At 39.5% G+C, this 20501-nt stretch overlaps 2 protein-coding genes across 10 annotated transcripts; one reads left to right on the top strand and one right to left on the bottom strand.

The window, feature by feature from the left end:
- Positions 1-314: 314 nt before the first annotated feature.
- LOC103435301 (protein CHROMATIN REMODELING 4-like) lies at positions 315-11523 on the bottom strand. 8 transcript variants are annotated; one of them, XM_029102924.2, is made up of 12 exons: positions 11123-11523; positions 10432-10544; positions 9937-10280; positions 8887-8988; positions 7945-8754; positions 7600-7707; positions 4664-7474; positions 4284-4432; positions 3988-4102; positions 3679-3758; positions 2761-3376; positions 315-2603 (listed from the first exon to the last, which is right to left on the bottom strand). In XM_029102924.2, the coding sequence occupies exons 3-12, from the start codon at positions 10156-10158 to the stop codon at positions 588-590; spliced, it is 7029 nt and encodes a 2342-aa protein (XP_028958757.1). In that variant the 5' UTR covers positions 10159-10280; positions 10432-10544; positions 11123-11523; the 3' UTR covers positions 315-587. The 8 variants fall into 8 exon arrangements, with proteins under 8 accessions (XP_028958757.1, XP_017187868.2, XP_028958756.1 ...); XM_017332379.3 differs by having other exon boundaries at positions 9937-10293; positions 10432-10547; positions 11123-11509; XM_029102923.2 differs by having other exon boundaries at positions 10432-10547; positions 11123-11503.
- Positions 11524-15452: 3929 nt separating this feature from the next.
- On the top strand, positions 15453-19637 carry LOC103435300 (uncharacterized). 2 transcript variants are annotated; one of them, XM_029102928.2, is made up of 10 exons: positions 15453-15966; positions 16064-16184; positions 16474-16562; positions 16703-17117; positions 17213-17313; positions 17429-17495; positions 17754-17981; positions 18496-18960; positions 19100-19172; positions 19341-19637. In XM_029102928.2, exons 1-10 carry the CDS (start codon positions 15524-15526, stop codon positions 19358-19360), a joined length of 2022 nt encoding a protein of 673 aa, XP_028958761.1. In that variant the 5' UTR covers positions 15453-15523; the 3' UTR covers positions 19361-19637. The 2 variants fall into 2 exon arrangements, with proteins under 2 accessions (XP_028958761.1, XP_008371907.2); XM_008373685.4 differs by having other exon boundaries at positions 19371-19637.
- The last annotated feature ends 864 nt before the right edge of the window (positions 19638-20501 follow it).

A 20501-nucleotide genomic window follows, 5' to 3' on the forward strand; every position in this document is an offset into this window, starting at 1 on the left:
TGATAAAAGAAGAAAAATGATAACCACGCATCGTTTTTCCTTTATGCACGCTCTTGTGTAATCTTATTCGTTGTTTTCGTTTAATTTATTCTAGTAAATTACCAAAAATAAAAAAATGTATGAGACGATAAAAAAATAGTATAGTTAGATCGAATTTCTTCTGATGAGCCTTTACCACTTAACCAATCAAATCTTTAGCAATCAAAAGCAGTGGAGATTTGGTTGCACAAAGCAGCAACTCCTCTCATTCAACTGTAGACAAATCAACAGTTGACAAGACCGCCAAATGGAAGCGGCCACCAGAGATTTCAAAGTCCAAAACCAGCCATTTTTTTCAGTAATCAGACCTCATTGATGAGACCACAAGGAGGAAGAAAGCTCCATGGTTGGATACATACATTGCAAAAGAAGGCAACAACACTATACTTTCATTCTCTTACATGAGCTTTACACAATTATCCTAAAACAACCCTATATCCGGCTAGTTTATCTTGCACTACAAGAGACCTACAAAATTTTAAGCACGACGGAGCCTTGAATAGCACGAAAGAATATTTATGTTCTAATCTTCGCTCCGCATATTACAGCTATGATTCCCGATCACTCATGGGATGATCCGAGACGGTGCCCTCAGAAGAAATTTCCTCTACATCGGGTCGTTCTGTCCTAGAGGGATCTGACTCTGTCTTGCTAGAATCCGCACTTTGAGTACCACATGTTCTAACAGGCGAGCCCTGCTTGGCCTCCGTTCTTACCACTGCAGTCGCAGTTTGAGAGTCCAAGAGTTCTACTTGGTCAACAGAGTTCGGCAATGAGGGTTTTGTGTCACGGACGCTTGAGCTTGCCATGCCGGAAGCTGCTGACAGGTGTGAACCTGGAGCAACACAGGATGCTACCAATTGAAGCACTTCAGGGGAAGGCGACAATCCCATGGTTGTTTTCTTGTGCTGATTCAGATGTGGCGCTGCAGATGATGGGTTTACCACATTTAAACTCAGAGGCTCACCGAGGTCGGATTCAATCCGTGAAAAGCCTGAAGTTGCAGCCATTGCTTGTGAAAGAAATGGAAATGATGGGGCCATAGGAATGGAGCTTGAAGCATTGCCACCAAAGTGCCTGCTCTGAAAGTCCTGGCTGCTTCCAGCGTCTAGTTGAACCCGCCTGAATAGACGTGATTTAAGCTTTCTTTTCTTCTTTAGACTCCGTCTTGGATCCTTTGGTAGCGAAGGAGGTGGGCCGGGAATCACAAATGGAGGAATCGTTCGCTTATCCTCCCCATATAACAACCGGACGGATTGAGCTATTGCCATCACTGTGGGTGGCAGATCAGGTACTGGGGGTTTAGCAGGAGCACTTACAGCTTCCCGTAGCCAATGGGGTAGCGTGTTCTTCGAAGAACTACTTCCAGCAACATCATCTCCCTTTAAGATTCCTCTCTTGAGATTAGGCAGCAATCCTGAACTGGAGGGTTCACCTCTTGCCAAATTATTATTCATATCACGTACAGCATTCAGTGATCTATCAAGCAGACTAGGCAACTTCCCGTACCTAGGGGCACCCTGTTCATCTTCATTCTTCTGCACATCATAGCTGCTTGAGGAATTCAAGCCTCCTAACGAACCCAAGCAACTGGTACCAAAAGAAGTGACAACAAATGGCTGCTCAGCAGGAACACTGGAAGATGTCCCTGCTCTGTCAGAAGCTACAGCAGCAGAATCTCCGGAAAAATTAGTCCTGAATTTATCATGAAACCAAGATGGAATAGGGGGATATTGCTCATTTTGCAAACCGAGTCTATCTGATGATTCAAAATGTGGAAAGCCAGTTGAAAGATCAGTAAAACCCAGCTTTATATCTGTCAAATGGGATTGAAACTTTGGTGGTGTAACAAGTCTACTACTATGCAGTGCCCGTGCCATCATTCCATCAGATATGCTTGGAAACTGTAAGGATTTAGCAGCCTTTTTGGTTGACTTAGACACTGCAAAAGCTGACCCGTCTAAAATCTTGAGTTGTTCCTCCTCCCACCTAGCTGACAAATCTTCCGAAGTTTTAAACGTTGAGAACTTCAACCTTGGGTCTCTCAGCATTGCATCCCAATTGCCCCTTCCATGCCTACGAACACCAATCCATAGATAATCAAGTTCATCTTCCGTCCAGATATCTGCTTTAAATTTATTTTTAAATAAGTTGCTTGATCCAGGACCAGTCCTCATCATTATGTTTTCGAGCACCTTCCGGTGGTTATCAGGTAAAGACGGAAAATTAGTTGGCATGTGCCCCAAACCAAATGAGGGAGGCACATCTCTGTCTTGCTGATTATATCTGGGTGCATCTGGTGGCAACTGTAAATTTGGAAACAATGACATTGTTGGAAGTTCTTGCAAGGATCCACCAGCAGATTCAAGTCTGCTACCTAATGATAGATTAGATAAGAAGTCCAGATGTGGACTCGGCATGCTCTTTGCTCCAAGTGGGAATCTTGGTAGCAATTTCTCATCGAATGGTAAGTTAGGCAATGCCATCTTTTCTTGGAAATCAGAAAAGGAAGCACTGGAACTTTCTGGACGATCATGATTATTCCCTTGAAAAGTCGGAGGATACTGCAAACAGACCAAGCATTGTGGTCATGCATCAACAAATTTTCACACACACGCACAGAGACAGAGACATAGACACAGAGAGAGAGAGAGAGAGAGAGAGAGAGAGAGAGAGATAGAGAGAGAGAGAGAGAGAGACAGAGATACAGAGAATATGTACCGGCCTAAATGGGAAACCACCATTTGGGATGCTATTCAACTTATTCTTGAGATGTGATACTTCAGCTGGTGCATCTGATAGTTTCGTGTCATCACCATTTACTTCTGTCTCGTTCAAAGTCCCAGACTGAGGAGCCAGACTAAATGGAAACTCTGGCCGACCTCCTTTTTGTCTGCCGTTTGACCTTGAGAATTTCTTATTTGATGATACTATTTGACTAGCATTGGGAGCACAGAGTCCCAGAACAGGTAATAAATTATTTGAGGGCAGTAAGCTTGTTCCCAGAACCTGGTGATTGGGAAGGAACATGTCAGGTGACATGTAGTCAAGAGAATTAACAGAAAGACCAAGGTGACTGTTTTTATGCTTCAATAGCCGGCCCAATCGTGAGGGAGAATCAGTCTTGGCCTTGGGAGCATCTAACTTATCGTTCTCCAAGTCAATTACTGAAGGTCTCTCTCTGAAAAACTGAACTAATTCAGTTGCTTGATCGCCATCTTTGGAAGTGTTGGTGGGACCCTGAGGAAGTGACTCAGGCGGTCCTTCACTAGGTTGAGGTTCTTCAACTGCATTCCTCTGAGCAAGCCGCTCTTTTTGTCTAGCTCGGAGCTTAGCACTGTTGAGTAAAAATAAAAGTAATTAACGAGATCCGCAATCCACCAAATAGTTCATAGAGATTAAGTTCAGATTTGATAATCCATATATTAAGGCTCCAGTTCTAAAATCATCTAAACTATCAAAGCCTGACCCACGTAGCAAAGGATGCTTGACTCAAATGAATAGCGCATCTTTCGAAAATGTGAAAGTTACACATGTATATCCCTTTCACAGAACACAACTAGGTACACTGCAAAGCTGCTGAACTAAAGCAATTACGGTAGCACTACTAGGAACTACTAGAAGGAAATCTGAACTTACAACTTGTCCCTTAAAGCTCGTCCAGCAGGTGTGTACTCCCTCTCTGGCTCTGGTTCGGGCTCATGCTCCTCGTCAGCACCCTGCTTACATGCAACCAATTAGACCATTGCAAATAAGAAACTTAACCCAAAATAACTATGCGGTAAATAATTTGCCCAGATGGTCCAAGTGTATCTACTGTTGAAAAAACAAAACAAAGGTTTTTTCTTAGCAACATTTTCAGCAGCAATGTGAAAGTGCAGATACAAAAGAAAGGTAGAGTAGAAGAAGCAACATGCTTCAATCAAGCATATATCTAACTTTGTGTACCTCACTTAATGTTTCAGTTGGGTGTGCACCATATGCTTCCCTGTAAGAAACAGCTTTCCGCAGGCGCTTCCCACGACCAAGAGCCGCTTCTTCCTCACTTTGATATTTCTCCCATCTACAAATCCAACAAAATGCAAATAAGTCCTTAATAAATCAAGAAAATGGGAGATGGAAAGCACTTGGTACACAGGAAACCTCATCAGAAACATTCAAGTTTGGATGCAGAATATCAATTAGCAGATTAAGCTGTGATAACACATGGAACAGTGAACATGGGTTACAGAAGAATTTGTTACCTAAGACGCAAAAGTCTGTCCCATTCATTTTCTTCCGTAACCATGCTATCCTCTTTCCTTTCAGTATTTGGTACCCCAGTATCATCACTTGCACCTGGAGATGATTCAACTCCCTGCTCTTCAGCAGGCTCCTCATTCCATTCGATGGCCTGGTTAAAATATAAGTTGGAAACTTTATGAGATAAACGACACAGACGAAAATCGAATTTCCGAATCTGCTGACCATCAGTCTTTATGGTAATTTTCAATAAAGATAAAAACAGCATAAAGTAGGATAACAAGACCAATATGCATGCAACAAAAATGAAAACAATGAACTTAAACTTCTAATCGAAAAAAAGCTTAATAAATGCATTAGATAAATTCAACATGTAGTTTACCTTTACTGAGCCAAGCATATCATTTTCCATTTCTCCTTCAGCAATATCACTTGAACCAGACTGAAGGTCTGAACGGTCAAGTAACTTTGAAATTGCACTTTCATCCCATACAATCTTGTTGCTGCTATCTGTACATTTATCTGTATACACATCCCCCAAGCCACCAGTCCGCTTCCTATGCTTATGCTCAACATCTGTCACTGCCTCATCTTTGTTACTGTTATTTTCATCGGTATCTTTTCCATCAGTAATTGGAGAATCATTAAAAAGCTCCTCAGTTCCCCATTTTATAATATCCTCCACTTCTTTTTGGGATCCCGACTTGTTCACAAAAAGCTGATCAAGCATAAGTTTCTTCTTTGCAAGCTGCAAGATGCGCTCTTCAACACTAGCACGAACAACAAGCCTATACACCAAAAGTCGTTTTGACTGTCCAATTCGATGTGCTCGATTCATAGCTTGAATATCAGCGTGCGGGTTGAAATCAGAATCATAGATAATGACAGTGTCTGCTGTTGCCAAATTGATACCAAGGCCACAAGAGCGTGTTGATAACAAAAAGACAAATCGGCTTTGATCTTGGTTAAAACGCGCAATTGCAGATTGACGCTCAGTCACTGAAACAGAGCCGTCTACTCTCTCATATGTTTTAGGTCCAAATTCTATAGCCAAATAATCCTCAAGGATATCTAGCAGCTTGGTCATCTGTGAAAAGATGAGGACTCTGTGACCCTCTTTGTGCAAGATCTTAAGCATAGAATGCAACAGAGTCAACTTGGCTGAAGCTTTAATTCGCATTTCATGAAGGAACTCAGCAGACCCAGAGTCCGGTTCAGTGCCTGGTATGAGATACGGATGATTGCAGACTTTCCTTAACTGCATTACTATGTTCAGCATTGACTGCTGTGCCACCCCTTTGCCAATATTCCGCAATATCTGATAATTCTTTGTCAGCATTGCGCGGTAGTATTCAGCTTGGATAGAGGACAGCTCAACAGGAACCATCCGTTCGGTCTTGGGGGGGATATTTTGCATAGCGTCCTTTTTAAGCCTCCGAAGCATATGTGGAGCAACAAGTTTTTTCAATTCATCCACTTTTTCTGCAGTTGTAAGATCATTAAACCTTTCCTCAAATGCAGATAGGGAAGGGAATGATGCCGGCTGCAAGAAGTTAAGCAAGTTATACATTTCACCGATGTTGTTCTGAAGAGGGGTACCAGTCAACAGTACGCGATGTTGGAAAGACAAGGAGTTAAGCAAGCTGAAGAGCTTACTTCCCGAATTTTTCAAACGATGACCCTCATCAACTATGAGAACTTCCCAAGGAACCCCGCGGAGATGTGAGGAATCAGCAAGAACCATTTCATATGTAGTTAAAAGAACATTAAATTTATACGCACATGTTTTCTTATTCAATGAATTTGGATCACTAGCATGCCATTCATGCTGGCGTATTATGGTTCGTGCTTTAGCACACCCATGATATTCCACGACATTCAATTCGGGTGCCCATAATGCAAACTCAGCAAGCCAATTACGCATTGTGGAAAGTGGAACCAAGACTAAACAAGGGAGAGTGGCTTTGAACTCGACGTATAATGATGAAATAAAAGCACAAGCGGACACAGTTTTACCAAGCCCCATCTCATCGGCCAGTATTACATTCTTGGATTTATGCCAGCATTTCCGCAACCAATTCAGAGCTTCAAGCTGATGAGGAAACAATATACCCTTCAGTTCCTTAGGCTGCTCTGTCAGAGTAACTATTTCACTTTGCTGACAACTAACCTTCCCCTTTGATGAATCATCCTTAGAAGCATTGTTTTCCAGTGTTTGGCGTTCAAACTGATAAAACTGATCAATCAGATTCTGGGAATTTTTAATGACAGGCTCATCCAGTCTTTCCCAAGTGCATTCATCGTAAGGGAGACCATTCCACTTTATGAAAGCTTCACCCAAACCATTTTCAACACCACGGAGACCAATCACCCGCTGTGGTTGCTTCCAACGTTCCTCACATATATTTATAACAGCAGTTCCATACTTAGCCTTGTAATTTTCTAATTTTCTCTTGGCCAAGGATTTTAGCTCAGATTCAGAAATCCAACTATTATGAATATGAGAACTACCCACCCACTTAACTAAAAATTCATACAATACCATCCCATCACTACCACCTGCAGGCTCAGCTAGTGAAGGCTCCTCAATTTTGGTTTGAGGGCTGCTGCTGATTCCAGTTTCTGTATCTACATCTTGTTTATCTTGGGTGTCAGGAGATAAATGCATTTCAATTTCAGGAACCTCATCATCATCATGACTTTTCAAACTAACTTTGATAGTCGCTGTTTTTTCAGGGTTTTTTCCTGAATCATCTGCAGTTACAGCAGATTCATCTTGATCTTTACAAATTATGGTAGCAGGACTCGAATCCTTAGCACCTGTCCTCAACAAATCCATGGAATTAGCTTTTTTACCTTCTTTGTTCACAGATCTTCTGTACACATGTAATTTGTCCACTCGAACATCATCCTTTGTGCTTTCATCCCCATCAGCACCACCGACAACATTTTCGCAAACCTCAGTGAGATTTTCATCCTTCATGCTTTCATCCCCATCAGCACCATTGACAACACTGTCCGCAGCTCCGACATCCATGTCATTATCAAAAGCAGAATTTCCATCTGATAGTCTGTTTTGAATCTCAGAAACTTGCAAATCAGCAGGACACAGGCCAGGGGCAGCTGTCACACATAACTGACGAGAAGATTGAGCATTATCACCCTGAACTCGACATCCCAAAACCCGATCAACCTGTGACATGGGCATACAGGAAACAAATTAATCTGCATGGCGACGTCAAGTAACCAAAACAAGAGAGCATATTTTCTATGTATCCAGTGATAAAAACATTCTGACATTCTAGAAAACTCATTTACCTGCAGAGGTTGAGCAGTAAAACTGTCTCTACAAATTGTTGTTTCAACTACATGACTTCCAGCTTTATCTGCATTATGTGATGAGTCTTTTGCTCCCTCAGGAAGCTCCTAAAACAAATCAATGATATTACTACGTATAACTAAACATAACAAAACAAAGGACTTATCCCAATAGAAACAGTTTATCGACATCAAGAACATGAAATTACTTGACAAAAATAACAGTGATAACAGTATAAAAAACCAGCATGATTCAGAAAACTATTAATAAGTAATCAAAAGCCTACTGACAATTCCTACATATAAACATGTGTCCAGTATAAAAATCAGAAAATTTAATGATACCTCGTCTCTGCTTTGGACATCTGACTTCTTGGTTCCAATTTCTTCTCTTGACAAAATAGCAGAAACCCCATGGTTGATAGATTTATGCTTACGAGGTGCTTTATCAATCCTCGGTTTTGTAGTATTTGCTTTAGATCCAGATTGTTTGGAAATACCAACAGACTTTCCCTTATCAGTCCTGGGCTTCTTTTTACTCTTATCATTATTTCCTTTGTGTTTTCTTTTTTTAGCCTTGTCGGTGGTAGCACTGATTGCAAGAACAATGGTCTTATGTGGAGATCCATCAGTACAAGATGGATCCGGCTTCACATCAGGAGAGGCAGATGCCTCAGGCGCTTCATCATTCGTCTCTGACAATGTAACTTTAGAATGAGATGCAACTTCTTTAGCAGGAGAGCTCGACTTTCTGTCTGTGGAATCCTCTTCTGGGACAATGCTGGATCTTTTTTCATCATCAACATTCACACATGATGAAATACCGTCTGCAGAACCACCAACTGTTGAATGAGTCGGCTTGGTGCTACATATATCTATCCGGGAGTTCTTCTCTAAGGATTTGACTCGATGGGTTAAAACAGCTTTTCCTTTGCTTGAAGATCTTTTCTTTGCAACAATAGAGTTTCCAAAAATCTGTGATACTTTCTCCCTGTCGGATGACTTCATTCCAGTTTTGGACTTAGTAGTGACAAGTTTTGTTCTTGCTCGTTTTGAGATGGTCTCTGTCAAAAAGTTTCTGGGTTCAAGCAGATTACTTTTCTGATCTCTTTTCTGACAGCAAGTTGTACATTGCCACTTCCCATTCGGAATGCGCTTCACGTGATGAATTCAACAATTAAAGATTTTACAATAAAGGGAAAAACAATAATTGCACATTAGTACAGCTAAAAAGAAAATTGATCACGCAAAACAAGCTATCGTAGTACAATCTAAATATATATCTACCTTAAGAGGTGGATTAAGACACTGGAGATGATAGGTTCGGGGACAGCTATCACAACACAACAAGTTACCGCCAAGGTCACAGACCACACACTCGTAGAAATACTGGATGAGAGAGAAATAGATTAGACAAAAATTTGCATGAAGTCAGAGAGAACTTAAGAGAAACTAATACTACATAATAGGCATAAAACATAAGTAGCTACTCATTGCCCTAATGCAAACATCGGACTGCTAATGTGCACAATATTATGTTCCATACAGACACAATAACTGCAGTATAAATGCTGTTACTGCATCTGGGACAACATGTTGTGCCAACAAACTCAAAAGGAATAAAAAACCCAAAATATATGAGCCCATTATTTATGTTTATCTAACCCTTCGGCAGACCAGGAAGTCACAGTTCAGCAACTAAACTGAACTTCTCAGTTGCATATTCTAAAATAACCGTTTCAGTCAGAAATTAACTTTGACTCTTCAGTCGATCAAGCCTCCTATGATGATCGTCCACATACCATGTACCCAGGAATCAATTTAACTGTATATACCGATCTCTAGATTTCAATTGAACAAACTCGATACTGATATTGTTGAGCTATTATTCCATTTCAAAGCTTTGTGTGTGAAAAGAGGTATAGCGTTTCAAATCACAAAGAACTTGAGTAGGCTGCAGAATAACTTTTGTATGGAGAACTAGAAACCACAGGTTAAAAATGTTTGAATCAAAACACCAGCACCACCATTGCAAACAAAGCCCATGCTAGAACGACTGAAGGGTCGTACCCAGTGCACAAGGCTCCCGCTTTACGCAGGGTCTGGGAGAGGTGAATGTCGGCTAGCCTTACCCCCATTTATGGAGAGGCTGCTCCCAAGTCTCGAACCCGAGACCTACCGCTCATGGACGAAGGCACTTGCCATCGCACTGAAGAGTAATATAAAATGAACAAAATGGAAAACAAATTCCACCCAATGATAAAGTTATTCCAATGAAGATTTGCTTTCAGGTTAAAGAAATCGGTTGAGTAATTAATCAATTATGCAAAAACTAACCCCGTCATTTCCTTTCTTCTTGGATTGAAACCGCTCAGAAATTAATTCATTTTTCAGCTTGCGCTTAGCTGAAGAAGAAGTCTTCCCTGGCGATTCTGAGGCCGCTGAAGTGTCTTCTTTGCCATTAGACTGATCAGGTCCATGAGGAAGCTTTCTACGTTTTCGTTTCAAGACCCAATTTCTGTTTATCATTTTACTAGGTGACGAACTGTCTTCCTTCATCTTTAGACCTGGGTCTTACAAACGTAGTCAACAGTGACAGCAAGCACGTCAGGAACAATGGATTAGTCAACACATCAGAGCTTCTACATGCATACTTAGGCACCGCAGCTTCCAGAAAAACACTGGCACACAACTCTAATTTAATAAAGTGTTTGAAGCAAAAAGCATAAGATTAGCACAAACGCAAACAAAAAACATTAACATAAAGAGAAAAGGTATGGTATATATAAACTACAGAAGCTCTATCAAGGATAATGGATACAAGAGACTTACCAGAGTAATTGTTAGATTCAGCAGGGATAAGCAAATTTAAATTCCTAAAAATGAATTCTTTATCGGCTACCACGGGCCACAGTGACAGCTCCCAAACAACTCAACCTTAGCACCTGCTACAAAAGCATAATTCACTTCAGTATGATATTGGATTAACATTTATAAGGTACATTGCCGGACGCCAACTTTGTAGCAGCATGGGATAACAAGATAATCTAAACACATCGAAGAAACTAGCATATATACTGCAACATTACTACAAAACCAACACACTATACAACCGACAATCGAGCAATTCAACCATCTTTTCCAAGCTACCACTTTCAAATGCCAAACGCAAACTACCATAAAATTAACAATCAAATCAACAAAAACTTAAACATGCAAACACATTCAGCTGCAGCTAAACACAAACCCCATTTCAACACCTATTAATAACTTATTACACAATCTAGATTCTACAAAAACCAAGATTCCACTAAACAAGAACACCCCACCATTTTCCACCACAATCAAACCTCAAAAAACACAATCTTTCATCAATCAAACAAAACCCACATCAAAACCAGCACAAAAACATACACGCGCAAGTTCCTACTCACACGAATTCAAAAAACCTAGATACAACCAACCAAGAAATGAGCACAAAAACAGAGAAATAAAGACTGCCAAGATGAATTAAGAAGCTTACCAATCAAGTAATGGATCAAAAACCCAAGAAACAGAGCAGCAGTATGAGGCAGCTGGATTGGGAGGAAGAGCTGGGGAGGTGGGGGGAGGTTTAGGGCATGGAAGGCAAGGCTGTGGGAGATACGAGAAGGAGAGAGAAAGCGAATGGGAGACAAAGGAAAATAAATAGGGTGAGAGGAAAGAGAGAGTTTTTGGTTTTTCCAATCTTATTTTATTTTGCTTCTCAAATTTGTTTTTCTAGAGAGAGAAAGCATACAAATACGGATTCGCCGGTGTCATGGGGACGGGGTTACACTCTGACATGGCAGGAGAGAGAGAGAGAGTTGGAGATAGAAAGAGAGAGGAAGTAGTGCGGGTACTTTCTCTCTCCTCTTCCCATCTTGTTCTTGGTTTTTTGGTTTTGGTTTGGTGATGTTGTTGCCATCTGATTTAGTTGAAAGCTCACCACCACTCAAAACTCGCCACGCGGCGGATCCAGAGACTCTTCAGCACTTTCTCTCACTGCCCATACTCTTCCCTTTTTCCCTCTCCTTCCCTCATCACACCTCTGCTTTTTCCCTTCCCCTCCATTCCTTCCACCTCCACAACTCAACCCTCTTCTGTGTTATGTAATAGCTTTTAGAGAGAGAAAGTTCTAAGAGAGAGAAGAGAGAGAGGGATGTCATTCCCTCTCTCTGTATTTTCCATTTGCATGATCAATTCGCTAGCTGGGTTTTTTTTTTGAACGGGGGTGGCTGTTTTCTTGTTTCCAAAACTTTCTTTTTCTTCCTTCGTTTGCAGCTTTCTCTTTCATACTTTTTCTTTTCTGCTCAGCATTTTTTGTTTACTATATTTTCGGTGAAATCTTTAGCGTAAAAGTTTGGTAACTCGGATTTGGCAGTGCTTGTTTGAGGAGCTAAAAACAAGATTAGGGATATTGAACCAAAAGAGAAACAAGGTTTAGGGATGAACATCTGTATACAATGGAATTGGACTTGCAAATTGCATTAGGCAGGTGGTTTTTTACTTGATTTGGGTACAAATCCAATTATAGATTTTATTTTTATTCAATTCATATCTCACAATTAAGTGTTTGTGAGAGACTTGCTTTGTTGTTTAAATTACTTTGGAGATTCGATGTTGAAGTGGGTTTACGTTATGTGGTGAGTCGTATTTATGAAGTGTGCCGCTTATATTTGGATTGGAGCGCGAGAGCATACTGAGCGCGAATAATTCAAAACTTACAGTTAACGAGACTTGTCGTTATTATCAATTGTTAGGGGTTTGTCATTCTTTTTCCTTTTAAACTACTTTTGAGATTTGGTGTTGAAGTACGTTTACGTTATGCAGTGGGTCGAATTTATGATGTGCGCCGCTTATATATGTTTTGAAGCACGAGAATACACTGAAATAGCGCGAATAATTCAAAACTTACAGTTGACGCGACTTGTCGTTATTGTCAATTGTTGGGAGTTTGTCTTTTTTTTCCTTTTAAACCACTTTGGAGATTCAGTGTTAAAGTACATTTACGTTATGCAGTGGGTCGAATTTATGATGTGTGCCACTTATATTTGTTTTGGTGCACGGGAATACACTAAAAGAGCGCGAATAATTCAAAACTTACAATTGACGCAACCTATTGTTATTGTCAATTGTTGGGAGTTTGTCTTCTTTTTCCTTTTAAACTACTTTGGAGATTCGGTGTTGAAGTGCATCTAAATTATGTTGTAAGTCGTATTTTATGATGTGTGCCACTTATATATGTTTCGTAGCGCGGGAGTATACTGAAAGAGCGCAAATAATTCAAAACCTAAAGTTAACGAGACTTGTCGTTATTGTTAATTGCTGGGAGTTTGTCTTCTTTTTCCTTTTAGTAACAACAAGAGTGACCGTTATAGCGTAACAAAAATCACATCGTAGTAACAAAAACTACTTACTAAATTAGTATTGCTATCTTTTCTTACGTTACAATTGATCTATACCCAATTCGTGTCATTTATATTAAACATTTGGGCCTTTTTCATAAACCTAAAACATAGGTAGAATTCAAAGACAATTTGATTTATTAAAATTCAACTTCACCAAGCCATTGTGATTTAATTTTTATAGAAAATCATTAAACTGTTTTTCCTTGTTTTTCCAATTGAAAATTTAAGTTGTTACAACCCTTGAAGGACATAACAAGGATTAAGCTAAGTGATGAGGGATATCAACTAAAAAGGACAAGTTTAGGGATGAAGATTCGTCCAATGGAATTGGACTTTCAAATATGCCATGCTGGTGGTTGTTTACTGATTTGGATACAAATCCAATTATAGATACCTTCCTTTTTAGTTTTCAAATCACATCTTACGATTAAGTGTTTGCGAAACACGTGTTTTGTAGTCTAGTAGTCTAATTACTTTTAAGATTCGGTGTAGAATGACATTTCTGTTATGCATTAGATCGTATTCACGATGCGCACCGTTTGTGTATGTTTCGAAGTGTAGGAATACACTAAAAGGGCGGAAAATATCTTAAACTTAATGTGAACAAGACTTGTCGTAAATGTGGAGTTAAATATTGTTTTTTCTTTCTACATTGACAAAAGCGATCATGACACCATAACATAAACGCATAATATTACAGAAACTACTTACTAAATTTGTACTCCACTATTTTTCTTAAACTACAACAGATCATATCTAATTCTTGTCATTATCTTAAACATTTATGTCTTTCTTTAAACCTCAAACATAAATAGAATTTCAAAGACAATAAATTCATAGAAATTCATCTTCACCAAACCATTGTCATTTTTATATAAAAGCATTAAACTATTTCTTCCTTATTTTTCCAATGAAATTTACAACCTTAAAAAAACAAGTTTAGGCATGAATATTGTGTCCAGCGGAATTGGACACTCAAATATGCTATGCAGGTATTTGTTTACTGATATGGATACAAATCCTCTTTTGTTTTCAAAATTAAGTGTTTGTGAAATGCTTGTTACGTTGTCTAACTACTTTCGAAATTCGGTGTGTAAGTGTATATAAATTTTGTGCTAGATCGCATTTGTAATAAGTGCAGCTTATATATATTATGAAGCACGAGATACAATAAAAGAGCGCGAATAATCCAAAACATGTCGTTATTGTCACTTGTCAAGATTTTTGTTTTCTTTTTCCGTTCTTTAACGAGAAGAATGATCGTTATAGCGTAATCACAACAGATGAGAACAAATAAACTATTTACTAAAATACAATAGTTCACACCCAATTTTACAAAATAAAAACTAATAAAAATAGCTTGAAAACTTTAAGTTTTAACGAAAAAGACAAAAAGTTGTTGTAAGTGAATAGTATCAGGATTGACTTTTTAGAGTAAAAATGTGGTTTTTCGTTAAAGTGAACAGTACCGGGAGTTTTTCGTTAAAATTCCATTTTTAAAAATCATAAACACGCACTTAAGTGTTGAGAAAATATCATATTACACACTTAATTGTTTGTCAAACACTTATTACGTTGTTTAACTATTTTCCAAATTCAATGTAGAAAAACGTTTGTGTATGCGCTGAATCACATATATAAGGTGCCTTGGATCACATTTATGATGTGTGGTGTTCATATGCGGGAGTACATTGAAAGAGCCCGAATAATCCAAAACGTAAAGTTAACGAGACTTTACTTTATTGTCATTTGTCAAGAGTTCGTCTTCATTTTTATTTCAACAACGATAAAAGTGACCGTTAAAGCATAACAACAAAGCGACTGTTAAAGGCTTAATGTGTAACAACAACACATCGCCTTAATAGAAACTACTTACTAAAAACATCTAAACCTCTTGTACTTGTCAAGGTGCTCATTGTTGAAGCTTTGGCCTTAAAAATTGAACTTTCATACTAAATGCACGACGCAATAAGAAAATTCTGTTGAAGAGTATTTCAGGATGCTAATTTTTTTGATGACATCTTAGCTAATTTTATAAACAAACTAAGACTGTTTTTCCTCCAAAAAAAAGTTTATTTATTTTTCTTTATTTTTAAAATAAAATAAAAAAATAAATAAACCAAATGGATCAAAGGTTTGGGTTAGGGGTGTGCTATCCACACACTCTATTTTACTTTTCACATACTATTGATAATTTTTGTCTGTTAATTTTTTTCAATTCATTCAATCTGACGGTCAAAAATAAAAAAAATATGTAAAAAGTAAAATGTAACGTGCCACACCCCTTTAGATTTTTGTTTGGCTACATAAGCCCAAGTGCCCAACCCGCCAAAAGTGCCAAGTCGTATTTCCCACCACACAATTTCAAGTCCACAGAAAACGACACCACCCAAAAACTGGTGGTTACCAATTAACGGTCGAAAATCCAAAAATACACTTCCACTCTCTCGCTATCTCTCTCACTCTCTGCTTTCTCACTCCCTCTCACAACCTCCATGATCGCCTGCAAAGCTTCAAACCCTAACCATGGAGCTCTCTCCCCACTCCACCCTGCCAAAAGACCCCTCAAACACGCCCCAATATACAGAATATGCCACACTCCCCACACCACCACCACCACCAACACGAACAACAATTTGTGCGTGGTATTTTCGTCCTTAGCAGATGGACCCAGATGGAATCAGTACCACCAATTCACGAACGGCGGCAGCAAGAATGGCAGCAGCACCGTTTACAAGAAACCCAGAAACGCGGAAGAGGCGGAGGAGGAAGGAGGAGGAGGAGGAGAGAGGAAGGTGCAGTGCGAAGTGGAGTTGATTTCGTGGAGGGAGCGCCGAATCAAGGCCGATATTTTGGTCAATGCCGATATCGATTCGGTCTGGAACGCTCTCACTGATTACGAATGTCTGGCTGACTTCATCCCCAATCTTGTTTCCAGGTACTAACGCCTTCAATTTTTCGGTTTTAAAATTTGTTTTGAAGATTTGATTTTTATTAAGTTTATGAGTGACCTTTTGCTTAATGTTTGATATCAGCCGGAGACTACCATGTCCGCATCTGGGGCGTATTTGGTTGGAGCAGAGAGGCTTGCAGAGGGCGCTGTATTGGCATATCGAAGCTCGGGTTGTTTTGGACCTTCAAGAATTTCCTAACTTAGTGAGTGTGTCTAAATTGAACCCAATTTTTGGATTCTTAATGCTGTTGTTTGTTTCGAGATGCAGTTTAGTCCAACTGGCTCCCTTGCACCCGAGTTTGAACCCCTCCTGGTAGAGTAGTTTAGAATATCGCCTTGTCCAAGATAAAATGATTACCATTTGGTTCAATTTATGGTTATGTGGGTTTGATGGTGTTGTTTAATAAGCAAAGTGAGTTGCTTTAAAGTTCTTATGTTTGCATCTTTTGTTTCGTTGCACTTTGTAATTTGAAACTTCTGTTCATTTTTCAGAGTCATAATAATCGTGAGCTCCACTTTTCCATGGTTGATGGAGACTTCAAAAAGTTCGAAGGCAAATGGGCCGTTAGATGCGGGACAAGGTAAGGATGGAGTACTTGGTTTGTAATCTTAACTGGTTGTACAATGTGCTTGCGTTTTGCCTGCTTCGCTGTATCAGCTATTGAAGTTGCGTTTTATTTTCTAATTTTCTAATTTCCTATTTTCTCACTGATGATTGCAGGTCATCATCAACAATTTTATCATATGAACTTAATGTAATACCAAGATTCAACTTTCCTGCCATTTTCTTGGAAAGAATTATCAGATCAGATCTTCCGGTGAATCTTCGGGCCTTGGCTTGCAGATCAGAAAAGAATTTTGTAGGGGATCAGAAGATAACAATGACAGAAAGTTCCTTGCCTACCACATCCCTGGCTGCTACTTGTTCACTCCCCAAAAACATCGACGGTTCTTTGAGTGAAAAGGATTACCCACTTAATGAGTTTAAAGAGAATATTCCTGGCTCTAATCCTGGTCCATTGACCCCATCTTCAACCGAGTTGAACAGTAACTGGGGTGTTTTTGGGAAAGTGTGCAGACTTGCTAAGCCTTTCTTGGTGGATGAGGTTCATCTTCGGAGATTCGATGGTCTATTGGTAACCAATTAACCCTACACTCTCACCTAAGCTTTTCTGTCCTTGAGAGAGACTATTCCGCTTAGCAATTGACGATAAAATGATTTTGGCTGAAGGAAAATGGAGGCGTTCATCGCTGTGTTGTTGCTAGCGTAACAGTTAAAGCTCCTGTTCGTGAAGTATGGAATGTTTTGACTGCTTATGAAAGTCTTCCTGAGTAAGTAATGCATGTTCACTCTTCATTTAAATTTTGAGTACATAGGACGCGGTTCGTGCTCAGGCTAGTTTCTTTCATACCTGATTCTTTTTCTTTGTGAAATTACAAATTGCAGGATCGTCCCAAACTTGGCAATCAGTAGGATATTATCAAGGGAAAACAACAAAGTCCGCATTCTGCAGGTACTAGCAGTCTTTTTCATCAAGATCATACGTTTTCTAAATAGTCGGTATTTAATTTTGGGATCAGATTATGTGTCAATGTCTCATCTCTAAACTTACATTTTGTGGGTCTTATAAATTCATTAAGAGGTTAAGCACTTTCTGATCCTTAAAAATTTGGTGCTAAAAACATGTCTTTTAAGTACTCTAAGTGATGCGAAGGCAGAGATCATCTTATAAGTGATACAAAAGTTAACTTACCTTTCCGGTAATATGCAGGAAGGATGCAAGGGGTTACTTTATATGGTACTTCACGCACGTGTTGTCCTAGACCTGTGTGAGCAGCTTGAAGAGGAGATAAGTTTTGAACAGGTTGAAGGGGACTTTGACTCGTTTCGAGGTAAATGGGTTCTTGAGCAGCTAGGAAGTCATCACACGCTGTTAAAGTACTCTGTGGAATCAAAAATGCGCAAAGACACTTTGCTTTCCGAAGCTATTATGGAAGAGGTTGGTATAGTACTTCTCAATATTATCATGTCTGTACTGCCATGGGCTTTGTACTAAATGTTTATGTTCTGGTTGCCTACTTCCTTCATATATTAGTCTTTTGAGAACATTGTCGGCGTAGATACCTCATAGCTTGCCATGCGTTAAAATGAATATTAATTTCATGAGCGTTTCATATGAAGAAGTAATTGGTGTTATGTAAGATCCCACATCGTCTAGGGAAATGAATCATGTAAGCCTTATATGTATATTCTTATCTCTACATAGCACGCGGCCTTTTGGGAGCTCACTAGCTTCGGGTTCCATCGGAACTCCGAAGTTAAGCGAGTTCGTGCGAGAGCAATCCCATGATGGGTGACCCACTGGGAAGTTCTTGTCTGAGTTCCTAGAAACAAAACCGTGAAGGTGTGGTCGGGTCCCAAAGCGGACAATATCGTGCTACGGTAGAGTCGAGCTTGGGATGTGGTGGCCTTGAAGGGGACTATCTATTTGATACATATCTGTGGCATTGTAGGTTATATATGAAGATCTCCCTTCAAATTTATGCACCATACGGGATTACGTAGAGAAAAGGGAGGCGGCACACTCGTCAAAAGCATCTGATGAAAACATATATACGGAGGAAGAAACCGCTTCATGTAGCTCTGGCCATGATGATGAAAGAAGTAATACAACAGTTGACCGGATTTCCGATACCGATGCTCGAAGTTCATCTAGGAAAAGGCCGAGAGTACCAGGCTTGCAAAGGGATATTGAAGTTTTGAAAAGTGAGCTCCTGAAATTTATTTCAGAGCATGGGCAGGAAGGATTTATGCCCATGAGAAAGCAACTTCGTGTACATGGAAGAGTAGATATTGAGAAAGCAATTAGACGCATGGGCGGATTTAGAAGGATCGCATCATTGATGAACCTCTCTCTTGCTTACAAAAACCGAAAACCAAAGGGCTACTGGGACAGCCTTGACAATATGCAGGAAGAGGTAAGATTTTTATGCTGCAACTTCTAGCAAACCCCTAGTGATAGGCACGGTAATCAATCATATTGTGCTAAATTTCTTGTTATCGATGGAAAAACTGTGCTATAACCTCGATATTAGTAAATTTCCGCTTTGCATACAGATCAACCGGTTTCAGAGGAGTTGGGGAATGGACCCTTCATTCATGCCGAGTAGAAAGTCATTTGAGCGCGCAGGTAAGAAATGGGACAGAACACAGAAGCATGAAATATTCATACTTGGTTAGATGTTTTACCATGACACAGAACCGAGCGCAATGGCGTTCTAGGATTCATATAGCCGACCCCACTTAGTGGGAAAAGGCTTTGTTGTTGTTGTTGGTTAGATGTTTTACCATGGCATAGCCATTGTGTTTCTGCTATGACATTTGACAGGGCGCTACGACATTGCTCGTGCATTGGAGAAGTGGGGCGGGCTTCATGAGGTTTCCCGTCTTCTGTCGCTGAAGGTGAGGCACCCTAATCGACAGCCGAACCTGGGGAGGGATGTAAAACTAGACTATGTGGTGTCAACCGATGTAGAGGAGGAGAAAGTGGTAGCATCTAATCCCTATGTATCTCAAGATACACAAAAGTGGATCTCTGAATTAAAACATTTGGATATTAATTGGGTCGAATAGCAAATGCATGTTCATTTGGTTCTGTCTCTCCCTTCACTCGACATTCATACGATGAATGAATGCATACATGTTCTTATATATGCTTGAATGTCGACGTACAGTGTTTACAACAACAATGGAGGTCAGTATACATGTTCTTATATATGCTTGAATGTCGACGTACAGTGTTCACAACAACAATGGAGGTCAGTAGAAATTATTTTTGCTCCCGGGATTGTAATAGGGCAGCACATCTATTGAGTTTTTTGTTTCGAGGGGGGTGGCCTTCATGGATAGGGCTGTTTTGAGACGGAGTTGTTGTTTAATACTTTGTCATCTGATGTAAACGTTTTCATTCGAATTTAATTAAAATTTTCATCGTTAATAAAAAGAAAGAAAAACAATTCAAGACAATAAACGTCTGATTGTTTTAGTCTTTCGATAATTACTTACATGGCATGGAGGTCAGTAGAAATTATTTTTGCTCTCCGGGATTGTTTGATTCGAGGGGGGTGGCCTTCATAGATGGGGCTATTTTGAGACGTAGTGGTTGTTTAATACTTTGTCCTCTGATGTAAATATTTTCATTCGAATTTAATTAAAATTTTCAAAGTTGAATAAAAAGAAAGAAAAACAATTCAAGACAATACAGCGTCTGGTCGTTTTAGTCTTTCGATAATTACTTACATGACATGTGTGGGGCCCACTTTGTTGCACGAGTAGTCTCAAACAGTAAGAACTAGAGTGGCTTGATTTGTAGAACAAAAAAAGAAGCGGTTTGAATTGTTAAAGAAGGGAAAAGGTTGGGTACCTTTTAAAAAGTGACCCGAAATTAAAGGGGTGGATTTCGCAACTAGCTCTTACATAATTAAACATTCATCCAAAATAAAGCAAGAAAATGTCAAAT

The sequence above is a fragment of the Malus domestica genome, chromosome 05 (genome assembly GCF_042453785.1).
Source record: "Malus domestica chromosome 05, GDT2T_hap1".
NCBI lineage: Eukaryota > Viridiplantae > Streptophyta > Magnoliopsida > Rosales > Rosaceae > Malus > Malus domestica.

Bases quoted from the DNA above. Each gene is read 5' to 3' on its own strand.
- LOC103435301 (XM_029102924.2), bottom strand. From the start codon at position 10,158: ATGAAGGAAGACAGTTCGTCACCTAGTAAAATGATAAACAGAAATTGG. The intron at 8,755-8,886 runs GTAGATATATAT...CATCACGTGAAG, and splicing joins GTCTTAATCCACCTCTTAAG to CGCATTCCGAATGGGAAGTG. The intron at 7,708-7,944 runs GTATCATTAAAT...GATTTGTTTTAG, and splicing joins ATGTCCAAAGCAGAGACGAG to GAGCTTCCTGAGGGAGCAAA.
- LOC103435300 (XM_008373685.4), top strand. From the start codon at position 15,524: ATGATCGCCTGCAAAGCTTCAAACCCTAACCATGGAGCTCTCTCCCCA. The intron at 17,982-18,495 runs GTTGGTATAGTA...GTGGCATTGTAG, and splicing joins CCGAAGCTATTATGGAAGAG to GTTATATATGAAGATCTCCC. The intron at 18,961-19,099 runs GTAAGATTTTTA...CTTTGCATACAG, and splicing joins TTGACAATATGCAGGAAGAG to ATCAACCGGTTTCAGAGGAG.